This window comes from Vulpes lagopus, chromosome 5 (assembly GCF_018345385.1).
Source record: "Vulpes lagopus strain Blue_001 chromosome 5, ASM1834538v1, whole genome shotgun sequence".
NCBI lineage: Eukaryota > Metazoa > Chordata > Mammalia > Carnivora > Canidae > Vulpes > Vulpes lagopus.
Window position 1 is genome coordinate 74,059,586 of NC_054828.1, and position 13,496 is coordinate 74,073,081.

Here is a 13,496-nt window from a genome sequence, read left to right on the forward strand (position 1 = left end):
GCTCTCTCTTAAATAAATAAATAAATAAATAAATAAATAAATAAATAAATAAATCTTAAAAAAGAAGAAAAAAAAGCTTTCAAGCCCAACATCCTTATCATCATAACCTTAACTACTAAGCCCAATGGAACCAAGGAATGTCCCCATACAGTGATCAGTTAGTCCATGTTGCCACCTCCCCACAGAGAGCCTGAGAGTTTCTCACCTGTATGTCTGGTTGTTCCCAGGTTTCCCAGCAGGGACATTTTCACTGAGTGCAGGAGAGGTAGGGGAGGAATGACCAGAGCCCACAGATCCCGGTCGGAAGGATGTGCTCTTTTTGGCTACCTGCTTCCGAGATTGGGCAAGCTGACTTTCCAAGCTGCTAAGAGATTAGACATTCATACAGTAAAGGATACAGAAAAAGTAGTATGAAAGAAACTAACAAATAAGAAAGAATATCACTCACTCATTATCACCTGCCTGTGGGGACAGAGGGGGTACAGGTGGGGCAGGTGGGATGGGGGGGGCAGGAGGAGCTGTAGGCTGCGGGGGCTCCACTGGCTTGAACTGGGTCCCAGTACTGGCCAGATCTTGGGTGTATTGGACCACAGGACCTTTGCTCCTCACAGCACCTATAGTTAAAAGGAAATTGACCACTGAAGATGATGAGCTGTGCCATGTATATTCAGGCACATTTGATCCTTGATTTACACAATGTAAAAAAGCAGCAATGGAAACATTCTGAGTAAGTGTTAAGACTGTCAGTTCTCATTATTTACACCAATGAGTGAAAATACTGGCATAGACTGGCTTTGACTCAGTAAGACTTTATCTTCCTCCCTCAAGCACAGCTTATATGAGTAATTATGTTATACTTTGGTGAAATATTTTATTTATTTTTTGGTGAAAAATTTAAAAAATGCATTCTTTGATCAACTAATGTTATCAGGAAAAATCAACCAGAAAGTATGCCAGGGACATATAAAAACAAAAGCAGTTTGGGTCTTAAAATAATTGACCATGAATAACATACAAAGCAGATAATCCTCATGTGGATAACAGAGGTAACTACTACATCTGTCCCTAACCTAAGCTAGTGGTTTCAGATTTGTATGGAATCATTTAGAGTGAATCAGAGCCATAGCATGTGAAGGTAGCACCACAAATCATCACCACTACTGAAAACAACTCAGTGCACACGTCCTATTTCTAATGAGTCACTAGTATCATCCTGGTAAACAAAGGGTAGCTCTTACATATACATATTGTACATTGTATATACTCTCCTTTGCTATTCATTTCTTTCCTTCCCTTTAGTGTCCTTTAGGACATACCCATATTTGGACGTGTCCTGAGCTGTCCCCCATGCTTCTTCTCCAATGCAGAGGCTGAGGATGTCTTCATGCTGAACATGGGCTCCAGCCGTGTAGAGCCTCGATAGATCCATTCACATCTTTTGTCATCCTAGGGGATTGGGATGGAGGAAGGATGGAGGTAAATGAATTAAAGGCTAGAATCTATCCTGCCATCTGTGGAGAACATGCTTCCATATGTCTCCTTGAATGAAATATCCCTGAATCCCAAATTCCCTAGCTATGCAATAAATTTATTAGACTTCATGACAGCCATCAGGAATATGAAAAAGAAAAACAGGGTTGCCTGGGTGGCTCAGCGGTTGTGCATCTGCCTTCAGCTCGGGATGTGATCTCGGGGTCCAGGATCAAGTCCCTCATTGGGCTACTTGTGGGTAGCCTGCTTCTCCCTCTGCCTGTGTCTCTGCTTCTCTCTCTCTGTCTCTCATGAATGAATAAAATCTTTAGGGATCCCTGGGTGGCGCAGCGGTTTGGCGCCTGCCTTTGGCCCAGGGCGCGATCCTGGCGACCCGGGATCGAATCCCACATCAGGCTCCCGGTGCATGGAGCCTGCTTCTCCCTCTGCCTGTGTGTGTCTCTGCCTCTCTCTCTCTCTCTCTCTCTCTCTCTGTGACTATCATAAATAAAAAAATAATAATAAAATAAATAAAAAATAAAAAAAATAAAATCTTAAAAAAAAAAAAAAGAAAAAGAATACTCTAATTCTCTGATGCCTCCCTTCTGTCTCACTATGCTACCAAAACCCTGACCCTGGACAAATGGAACTGCCTTCTTTGTGCCTACATGCAATGTAAATATTCTTAGAGAAAAACAAACCAACATGCAAATTAGCATCATAATTAAATTCAGGGACTTTCTTTCCTTTTTTAATAAAGATTTTATTTATTTGAGAGAGAGAGAGTGCGAGCACACATGAGCACAAAGTTCGGGCATGGGGGAGAGGGCCTGGGGCAGAGGGAGAAGCAGCAGCTGAGCAGGGAGCCAGGTATGGGGCTCCATCCTGGGATTCTGAGATCATGACCTGAGCTGAAGGCAGATGCTTAACTGACTGAGCCACCCAGGCGCTCCAGGGAATTAATTTTCTTTCTTTCTTTTTTTTTTTTTTTTTAAGATTTTATTTATTTATTCATGAGAGAGACACAGAGAGAGAGAGAGAGAGTGTGTGTCAGAAACACAGACAGAAGGAGAAGCAGGCTCCATGCAGAGAGCCCGATGTGGGACTCGATCCCGGGTTTCCAGGATCAGGCCCTGGGCTGAAGGCAGCATTAAACCACTGAGCCACCCAGGCTGCCCAGGGAATTAATTTTTAATAACTATCACAGAGAAATAAAAGGACAAAGTAAAATTTGACCCAGAACAGTGAAAATATACAGGATAAGAACGAGGAAAATTATGGAGGACTACAAAATCATCCTCATTACTGCCTCTTACATTCCCCTATCCCACCCTGACCCTTGCCTCTAAAACTCTGGAGAAGAAGAGTACCAGGAAGAGGATCCTGACTAGGCTGCCGTCCACCTCCTCGACCCGGGACTTCCACCATGTGCCTTCCCACTCAGTCTTGATAAGCTGGCCACTCTTGAGCAGTACCATGGGGCGGTTGGGGTAAGCTGTGATATACTCCTCTATGAAGTCCCGGCAGGAGATGTCTTCTATGTCCTCCCAAGTCTTTTTCACTGTCGGAAGGAAGAAGGAAGGCTGAGAGAGGGCAAGTAGAGCAGGTCTTTTTTTTTTTTTAAGATTTTATTTATTTATTCATGAGAATACACAGAGAGGAGAGAGAGAAACAGGCTCCATGCAGGGAGCCTGATGTGGAACTCGATTCCGGGTCTCCAGGATCACACCCTGAGCTGCAGGCAGCACTAAACCGCTGAGCCACCGGGGCTGCCCAGTAGAGCAGGTCTTTTTCTTTTTTTTCTCTTTCTCTTTCTCTTTCTCTTTCTCTTTCTCTTTCTCTTTCTCTCTCTCTCTCTCTTCCTTTCCTTTCCTTTTTCCTTTCCAAGATTTTATTTATTTATTCATGAGAGAGAGAGAGAGAGGCAGAGAGAGAAGCAGGCTCCATGCAGGGAGCCTGACGTGGGACTCAATCCCGGGTCTCCAGGATCATTCCCTGGGCTGAAGGCGGTGCTAAACCGTTGAGCCACCTGGGCTGCCCTCTTTCTTTTCTTTTTTCTTCTCTCTCTTTCCTCTCCCTCTCTCTCTCTCTCTCAAGTAATCTCTATGCCCAATGTGAGGCCTGAACTCACGACCCTGAGATCAAGAATTACATGCTAAAAAAAAAAAAAGAAAAAAGAAAAAAGAGAAGAAAAAAAAGAGTTGCATGCTCTATCAACTTTGCCACCCAGTCACCGCTGGGCATGTCTTAATAGGAAAAAATTAATGGTTGGCAAGGAGACATTGGGCATTAAGTTGGGAGGGAGAGAAAAAATAAATGAAGAAAACATAACCTCAAGGGATGCAAAACCAAGACTTCCTAAAAATACCGAACCTATTGTGTAAATGCACAAATGGATCAAGTAAGTACTAACTAAGCAATAAGCAAATATAAGTGAGTCACTAATTTCATTAAAATGCATGTTTTGTTTAGGAATATTCAAGTGGAAATTCTTGCTAACTTGACAGAAGTCTAGAGATAAATAAAAAGATAAAAAAAAAGAGAGATCAGGTGGTATCATGAAGTTGATAAAAAAAAAAAATTGTCCTTTCTCATTCTGTATCAGGCTACTTCTAAGGGACCCTGAATACATTTTCTGCCATGTTATATGGAAAGGGAGCAGTGTTAGTCAACTCTTTCATAATTAAAAACAACTGTTTTGTAGGAGTAAGCCAGAGACAGAAGTATAGAAGACACTATGAAACTTCCATCTAACTCAGCTTCTGCAGAAAGCACTATGTAGACTACAGATTTATAGAAATGTTAGATGAAGGATAAAACTAGGAAAAAAGTAACATCTTCTGAAGCCTAAATCACTCAATAATGAAATCAAAACACAGTTATAATATGAGATTCCACCCAGGGTCAGTCATGATCTCCTCATGTCCCACTCGGACTAGAAAGACCCAGAACTAGAGAAAAGCAAGTAGAACTGTATCTCCCAAAGAACATTAATCAAACTTATGCTCTTTGAGATGGAAGCACCAGGGCTTTCCAATTGATTATCTTAAGAAAAAATACAAGATAGATGAGAAAATGGATAAAACTCAAAAGGAAGGACACTCACGTGGCCGGCAAATGGGATATAGCTCAGACTGTGTGACATAGGAAGCATAGCCATCATCAAAGAAAATGAGAAACCTGTAAGTAAAGAGTAATGAAAGAAAGATCGGGGTTATGATATTAAACATGACCTACAGAAATTATCATAGCTTCCAATCTTGATCACAAATAGGACACACTCCTAGGAAAATGTTCTAGTCTACTACTTCCTTCCCATTATTATTCCTTCTAAGAGTTAGGAGTTCTCTCTCAATCTAACCAACTTACTTCCACTTTTCCAAAGCTATTTAATCTTGTTCAACTATCAGACTATTTTGCTAGAAACATTTAGTCTCTTTCTTTCTATTCCCCTAACCATTAAACAATCTTGAGGACTCTCCTTAGTTTCTTCCAAGTTTCTTCTTGAGAAAAAAAAGAGAAAAAGGAGGAAGAATCACCCATCCAACTCCTGTCATAAAGAATGAGCAAGGGTTTCTAGTCACTAAGAAATAAACACAAAGGCTATTTGTGAGATCTATTTGAATACAGCAGATGATTTGCTACTGGCCTTCACTCTTTTTACAATCCTCTGTCCAGGTACCTGAGCTTGTTTTTGACGTTTGGTGTCTCAGCTACAATGCCAGCATAGAGCCAGACCTGATTCCCATCCTTGTATTTGGCCACCACTCGACTGCCCACAAACAGCTTGTCAGCAGGAGGGTGGTAATCATAGGCAATATGGTTCCCCGACAGTAGACTCTTTCCTTTATTGTCGAATTTCACCTTGTACTTCTTTCCTGGTCCTGAGTAAAAGGAAAAGATACACAAAAAATTTTAAAACCATCAGCTTCTGTGTAAATCCTGACTGCTACATGAGAGACAAAAGGCAAAGCTGTGGGAAAAAGAAATGATCGATCAGCAATGGAGACCTGTAGGTTGCCTTTCATTAGCTCTTCTATCCTGAACATACCAACCGTCTGGATGGCAATAAGAGTGCCTTTGTGCCATGTCTTAGTTCTCTTCTTGCCCAGGATGCGCATGTTGACTATCAGGTCACCATCTTTGCTCAGTTCTCCAGACATCTGACTCAAGGTTCCTACAGAAGAAAGGAAAGAAATTCTAAAAAGATATGGCATAGATTGGGGATAGTAAATAGAAACGTAAAGAAGGTACAATAAGGTAACTGGGGAAAGGGGATATTCATTGATTCTTAGTCACTTTCGCTGCTCTCCTAGGCAGAAACAAAAAACAGAGCTGACTTAGCTATTTATGCTAACAGGAGAAACCTGCATAATTGAAGTTCACAAGTAATTTAAGAACACTCACTTTAACCAAGTGTTCTCAACTCCTTATTAACAATATTAATTATACTCATTAAATGCTAAGTAGCACTTATAAAACATTTTCCAGTAGAGGATCTATTAACAGTTTGATTTGACAAAGCTTCCCTCAGACCTCTGTGTAAGAGTTTGAGTTGCTCTCTTCTAATCTCCATCTAGAAGTAATCATGAGCACGAAGCTAAAAATGTATTTTATTTATTTAAGATTTTATTTATTTTTTTATTCATGAGAGACACACACAGAGAGAGGCAGAGACATAGGCAGAGGGAGAAGCAGGCTCCATGCAGGAAGCCTGACGGGGACTCGATTCCGGGACTCCTGGATCACGCCCTGAACCGAAGGCAGACGCTTAACTGCTGAGCCACCCTGGCGTCCCTAAAAATGTATGTATGTTTGTATGTATGTATGTATTTATTTATTTATATTTTTAAAAGATTTATTTATTCATTCAGAGAGCGAAGAGAGAGGCAGAGACACAGGCAGAGGGAGAAGCAGGCTCCATGCAGGAAGCCCGATGTGGGACCCGATCCTGGGTCTCCAGGATCACACCACGGGCTGCAGGCGGCGCTAAACCGCTGCGCCACCAGGGCTGCCCCCTAAAAATGTATTTAAAGCCACTACACATTTGAAAATCAGCAGACGGGGGATCCCTGGGTGGCGCAGCGGTTTGGCGCCTGCCTTTGGCCCGGGGCGCGATCCTGGAGACCCGGGATCGAATCCCACATCGGGCTCCCGGTGCATGGAGCCTGCTTCTCCCTCCGCCTGTGTCTCTGCCTCTCTCTCTCTGTGACTATCATAAATAAATAAAAATTAAAAAAAAAAAAAAAAGAAAAAAAAAGAAAATCAGCAGACGAAAGACTTAAGCAGACAAGGAAAACCTGTATTTAAAGGACCCAACGGAGGTGGATGAGGATTCTGAGATGCTAAAACAAAGCCAGTTACCCATGAAATCTCTGTAGGAATTCACTCCCCGATTCCCACCACCTATACCGAGCGAGGTACCTCCTGACCCTAACCTTTATGTAGATCCTGGGAACTGCTCTTCTTGTTGACAGCATCCATGAACTTCTGGACATCCTGAGCTGACTTTCTTAAGGCAGCCATAGCTTCACGGAGCTGTAAAGAAGGTGATGAGGGAAACAAGTTTTAAAATACCATGTTAGCAGATCCCTGGGTGGCTCAGCGGTTTGGTGCCTGTCTTCGGCCCAGGGCGTGATCCTGGAGTCCCAGGTTCAAGTCCCACATCGGGCTACCTGCATGGAGCCTGCTTCTCCCTCTGCCTGTGTCTCTCTCTGTCTCTCATGAATGGATACATAAAATGTTAAAAAAAATTTTTTTTAAATAAAATAAAATAGCACGTTAGACTTGAGAATAAGAACTTGTCTTTCAAAAAACAAAATAGAATGGGTTATGGTTGAGAAGTTATGGTTATTTTATCAAGCAAAACTGCCCTTCCTTATTTTTTTTAAGATTTTATTTATTCATTCATGAGAGACACAGAAAGGCAGAGGCAGAGGGAGAAGCAGGCTTCCTGTGGGGAGAGCCCGATGTGGTACTTGATCCTGGGACTCCAAGATCACGCTCCAAGCCCAAGGCGGATGCTCAACCACTGAGCCACTCAGGTGTCAGGGCAGAAAACTGCCCTTCCTTAGAAATCTGCTTCAGAAATCAGCTTTAGGGAAATTCCCTTGATTAATCTCACCTAGCTGATCACTGCCAAATTCTACATTCATACATCACTCAGGGCATGCATCTATGTAACCTCTGCTGCATCCTTAGAACAGCTGTAAGAGGACTAGAGCCCACAGGGCTGATTATAGAGTGCGTGATTATGTTGATGTCTGAACTGACAGAACGGTCAGGCCAGAAGTTTCTCCAATCTTCTTATTCTTACCTGTCATCTTTACCTTCCCCGTCCCAACTCACCTTCTGGTCTTTGGGAGTTCTGCTCCCAGCATCACCTATGGATGAGAAAAGCTCTAATGAGTATAAGAAACTTACACGTAAGAATTTCCAAGAAATCAATAATTAAGCTTTTTTTTCATTAAGGCATTTTATTTGCATGTATTATAACTAAGCTACTGAAAACATTATCACGGAACTATTACTAATTACAACTGAAAACCATATATAGCTATATATACAAAAGTACTAAATGGTCCAGAAAGACAGGTGACAACAAATAGGTGACAGTGCTTACCTGAGGATAAAGTACTGTGACAGGTGGTAGTCTACAGAATTTTTACACTTTTCTGAAGATTTTATTTATTTGACAGAGAGCACACACAAGCAGGGGGAGTGGGAGAGGGAGAATCAGGCTCCCCTCTGAGCAGGGTGCCTGATGCAGGACTCAATCCCAGGACTCTAGGATCATGACCTGAGCAAAAGGCAGACACTTCACTGACTGAGCCACCCAGGTGCACTGTATATTTACATTTTAAAAAATATATATTTGAGAGAGAGCGAGTAAGAGAGCGAGTGCACAGGTAAGGGGAGCAGCAGACTCCCAGCTGAGCAAGTAGCCGGATGTGGGGCTCGATCCTAGGACCCTGGGATCATAACTCGACTGGAAGGTAGACACTTAACAGGCAGACCCACCCACCCACATGCTGCTTCAAATTTTTATAACAATTTGCTTATGAATTATTTGAATGATTATTTATTTACTTGAGAGACAGAAGCAGACTCCCCACTGAAGAGGGAGCCTGATGTAGGACTCGGTCCTAGGATTCTGGGATCATGACTTGAGCCAAAGGCAGACACTCAACTGACTGTGAGCCACTCAGGTGCCCTATTAGAATGATTTGAAACATCAGATGTAGTCAATGAATGAAGCAAAAATGTTTACTCTTGAGTAGTGCTGTCTAGTAGAACTTCCTGCTGTGACAGATTTGTTCTATATCTGCACTATTCAACCTATTAATATCTGGCTACTAAGCACATGAAATGTGGCTAGTCCAACCAAGGAAATGAGTTTTAAATTTCATTTAAAATGCTTTTTAAAATTCAGGGGTGCCTGGGTGGCAGAGTTTGTTGGGTGGGGTGTTCGACTCTTGGTTTTGGCTCAGATCGTGATCTCAGGGTTGTGAGACCAAGCCTCATGTTGGGTTTTGCACTTAGCATGGAATATGCTTGGGATTCTCTCTCCCTCTGCCCGTCCTGCTTGGACTAATTCTCTAAAATAAATGGATACATCTTAAAAAATTTTTTTCAATTCAGAAATAATTCACATAGCATAAAATTTATCCTTTTAGAAATGTTTAATTCAGTGGTTTGTAGTATATTAACAAAATTGTACAATTATTGCTAATGCCCAATTCCAAAAAATTTACATGAACCCAAAAAGGACCCTCTTATATTTATTTTTTATTTATTTTTTATTTTTTAAAATTTTTATTTATTTATGATAGTCACACAGAGAGAGAGAGGGGGGGGGGGGCAGAGACACAGGCAGAGGGAGAAGCAGGCTCCATGCAACGGGAGCCCGACGTGGGATTCGATCCCAGGTCTCCAGGATCGCGCCCTGGGCCAAAGGCAGGCGCCAAACCGCTGCGCCACCCAGGGATCCCAAGGACCCTCTTATAAAAGGACACATAGTAAACAGATTTCCCTCAGACTCCTAGTTACTCTCCTCAGAAGAAACCAGTATTATCCATTTCTTTTGCAGCCAAGGATACCTTGTAAATGTACATATGTACTCTTTCCCTTCTCCATCCTTTTACACATAATCAACATGTGGTTTTACGTTGCTTTTTATCCCCAGATGTCAAATATCTAGGAAAAGTATTCCCTCTCAGCAGCTATAAATCTGATTTTTCCCCAATTTTTTTTATTGTGGTAAAATACACATAACACAAAGTATACCACACTTAACCATTATTAAGTGTACAATTCAGAAGTATTAAGTACATTGATAACATTGTGCAACCATCAACTTTATTGAAAAATGTTAAGTACTAAAATTTTATTTTTGTGTAGAGGAATTTAACAGTATGAAATAGCTATCCCTAAATTGATCTTTTTTAATATTGTCAATAGTTTTTTTTGGGGGGGGGGGGCGGGAGAGGGGAACATGACAAGTTGATTCTCAAATACACATATACACATACATATATATATGTAAATATGACAAGTAAAAAGAACGAGGATGTCCACAAAGAAGAAAATAAAGTGAGATGCTAGAGTTAACAGATATGGAAACTTACAAAGCGCAGTTACACACAATATAGAATTGACATAAGAAAAAATGACAGATCAATGAAACAGAATAGAAAGTCCCAAAATAAACTCACAAATATATGGAAATACTTTGACAAGTAGACCATATATATCAGTAAGAAGGGACTCATTGCGGGATCCCTGGGTGGCGCAGCGGTTTGGCGCCTGCCTTTGGCCCAGGGCACGATCTTGGAGACTTGGGACCGAGTCCCACATCGGGCTCCCGGTGCATGGAGCCTGCTTCTCCCTCTGCCTGTGTCTCTGCCCCCCCCCCCTCTGTGACTATCATAAATAAATAAATTTAAAAAAAAGGGACTCATTTCAATAAGTGGCACTGGAACACTGATTAATAACCATATGAAAAAAATTTAGTAGATCTTTACCTCAAATACTATACAAAAAATAAATTTCAGTTGGATTAAAGACTTAAAATGTGAAAGGTAAAACTATGAAAGTTTCAAAGGCAACATAAGAGATCTTTATAATAAAGCTTCAGAGCAGAAAGGATATAAAAAGCAATGACCAGGGCACCTGGGTGGCTCAGTGGTTGAGCATCTGCCTTTGGCTCAGGTCGTGATCCTGGGGTCCTGAGATTGAGTCCTGCATCAGGCTCCCCAAAGGGAGCCTGCTTCTCCCCCTGCCTATGTCTCTGCTCTCTTTCTGTCTCTCATAAATAAATAAAATCTTAAAAAAAAAAAAGCAATGACCATAAAATGCTAAAATTATATCTTCTGTTTATCAATAAATAACATAAAAAGTAAAGATAAACCATTAGCTGGGAGTGATGTTTACAACTCATAACTGCAAAGGATTAGTGGTTGTGATATGTAAAGACTTCCTATGAATCAAAAAAAGGGGCAAATGATCATTGAGCAAACAAGCAAGAGACATGAAAAGACATTTTAACGATAAACTACAGATGACTCATTAACATGTAAAAAGATTCTCAAGTTCATCAGTAGGGAAATAAAATTTAAACACCACAATACCAAGTGTTGTCTAAGATGTGGCACATAGGACAATCTACCCACTGGTAGTTATAAATATAAAATTGGTACAACTGCTTTGAAACTGTTACTTATCCAGTAATGTTAGAATTTCCATATCCTAAAAACTCGCAACTCCACTCTTACAGTATACGTATCCTAAAAATTTAGTAAGACTACCAGAATAGAAAGATTCTTGCACATCATAAAGATTCTTTTTTTTTCAAAGATTTAAAAAAAATATATTCATGAGAGACAGAGAGAGAGGCAGAGACACAGGCAGAGGGAGAGGTAGGCTCCACGCAGGGAGCCTAGTGTGGGACTTGACCCTGGGACTCCAAGACCACACCCTGAGCCAAAAGCAGGTAGTCAACACTGAGCCACTCAGGCATCCCATCATAAGAGACTCTTAACGATAGAAAAGAGAGGGCTGATGGAGGGAAGTGGGTGGGGGATGGGTTAGGTGGGTGATAGGTATCAAAGAGGGCACTTGTGATGAGTAATGGGTGTCGTATGTAAGTGATGAAGCAATGAATTCTACTCCAGAAACCAATATTGCACTGTTTGCTAAGAAAATTTAAATTAAAATAAACAAAAATAAAATGGATCAGGAGTTATGTCTAAGAATATTTAGAGCATTATTTGAACTGAAAACAAAACATCAACAGACTGAGATATAAATATATTGTGATATTCATACAATGAAATAGTAATAGTGCAGTAGTTACTGACATAAGCATCACACATCAGCATGATGTTAAAGAAATGATTGAAGAATATATACACTACATATCATTCCTTTTTTTTTTTATCATTCCATTTATACAGTTAAAAAATAGTTAAAACTATGGCACTTCTGATAAGAGTGATATGAAAAGGACTCTCCTATGCAGAAAACAAGTATAAAACTAGAAAAAATTGTTAAAAACAATCAATTCAGGGCACTGGAAACTGACCAAAGACAATAAATTGAGAAGTATTTGTTCTTAAAAAACTGCTAGGGCAGCCCGGGTGGCTCAGCAGTTTAGCCGCCTTCAGCCCAGGGCATGATCCTGGAGACCCGGAATCGAGTCCCACGTCGGGTTCCCTGCATGGATCCTGCTTCTCACTCTCCCTGTGTCTCTGCCTCTCTCTCTCTCTCTCTCTCTCTCTCTGTGTGTTCTCATGAACAAACAAACAAAATCTTTAAAAAAAAAAAAAAAACTGCTAAAATTCTGGCAAGGAAAGTTAAGTCTGTGTACCTCCTGCTTGGGGCAGCTCCTATCCCTACTCCACCTGATGAGCGGAAACTACAACTTTACCACTGAGGCCTAGCCATAACAATGAGCAGCTTTGTTAGTCTGAGGCTGCAGCTCATGTACAGTGTGAGCAGCAAACCAGTCAGAAATTTAACAAGATCCTGTGGGCAGCCCTGGTGGCCTTGTGGTTTAGTGCCACCTTCAGCCTAGGGTGTGATCCTGGAGACCAGGGATCAAGTTCCACGTCAGGCTCCCAGCACGGAGGCTGTTTTTCTCTCTCTCTCTCTCTCTCTCTCTCTCTCTCTCCCTCTCTGTCATGAATAAATAAATAAAATCTTTAAAAACAACAACAACAACAACAACAAAACAAGATCCTGAAAATGAGAGAGCCATGGACAGGCTTAGGCAAATTTTCTTTTTCTTTCTTTTTTTTTAAAGATTTTATTTATTTATTCATGAGAGACATAGAGAGAGAGAGAGAGAGAGAGAGGCAGAGACACAGGCAGAGGGAGAGGCAGGCTCCACACGGGGAGCCTGACATGGGACTTGATCTTGGGACTCCAGGATCACGCCCTGGGCCAAAGGTAGGTAGGCGCTAAACCACTGAGCCACCCAGGGATCCCCTTAGACAAATTTTCTATGCCTTCTTGAGTGACTGCTAAACTACGCACATGCAGAGAAGACCCAGGAGAGTCAATGGAGACTTGAGAACTAGATGCAACTCTGAATGCATTCTCTATACCTCTGTAGAACTCACTGGCTAGGGGCACCTCTGTGGCGCTGTTGGTTGACCATCTGACTTCTGACTTTGGCTCAGATCATGATCTCAAGGTGGTAGGATCAAGCCCGGTGTTGGGCTCTGTGCTCAGCACAGTCTGCTTCATTTTCTCTCCCTTCTCCATCTTCCCCTCCTCTCCACATACTCTCTAAAATAAATAAATAAAATTTATAAAACAAAACCACAACTCACTGGCTAAACAATGTAAAAAAAAAAGGAGGGGGGCAACTGTTAAGAGCCAACCTTATATAAAGTTATATGTATATATGAATCTGTGGGTGACTGCTAAACTATGCACATACAGAAAAGATCCAAGAAACCCAGAGACTTGAGAACTAGATGCAACTTTGAATGCATTCTCTATATCTCTGTAAAACTCAATGG

The 13,496-nt window shown here is 41.3% G+C and overlaps 1 protein-coding gene across 3 annotated transcripts in view; it reads right to left on the bottom strand.

The window, feature by feature from the left end:
• SETDB1 (SET domain bifurcated histone lysine methyltransferase 1) overlaps positions 1 to 13,496 on the bottom strand; it is a 35,438-nt gene that overhangs the window by 12,113 nt on the left and 9,829 nt on the right. For 2 of the 3 annotated variants that reach the window (XM_041754968.1, XM_041754967.1), the window contains exons 4-12: positions 7,819 to 7,853; positions 6,909 to 7,008; positions 5,522 to 5,647; positions 5,153 to 5,354; positions 4,577 to 4,650; positions 2,841 to 3,031; positions 1,317 to 1,446; positions 449 to 614; positions 206 to 364 (exon numbers count right to left, since the gene is read on the bottom strand). In XM_041754968.1, coding sequence (XP_041610902.1) covers positions 206 to 364; positions 449 to 614; positions 1,317 to 1,446; positions 2,841 to 3,031; positions 4,577 to 4,650; positions 5,153 to 5,354; positions 5,522 to 5,647; positions 6,909 to 7,008; positions 7,819 to 7,853 — 1,183 coding nt within the window. The remainder of the gene's footprint in view (positions 1 to 205; positions 365 to 448; positions 615 to 1,316; positions 1,447 to 2,840; positions 3,032 to 4,576; positions 4,651 to 5,152; positions 5,355 to 5,521; positions 5,648 to 6,908; positions 7,009 to 7,818; positions 7,854 to 13,496) is intronic. The other variant, XM_041754969.1, reaches the window with a different exon arrangement.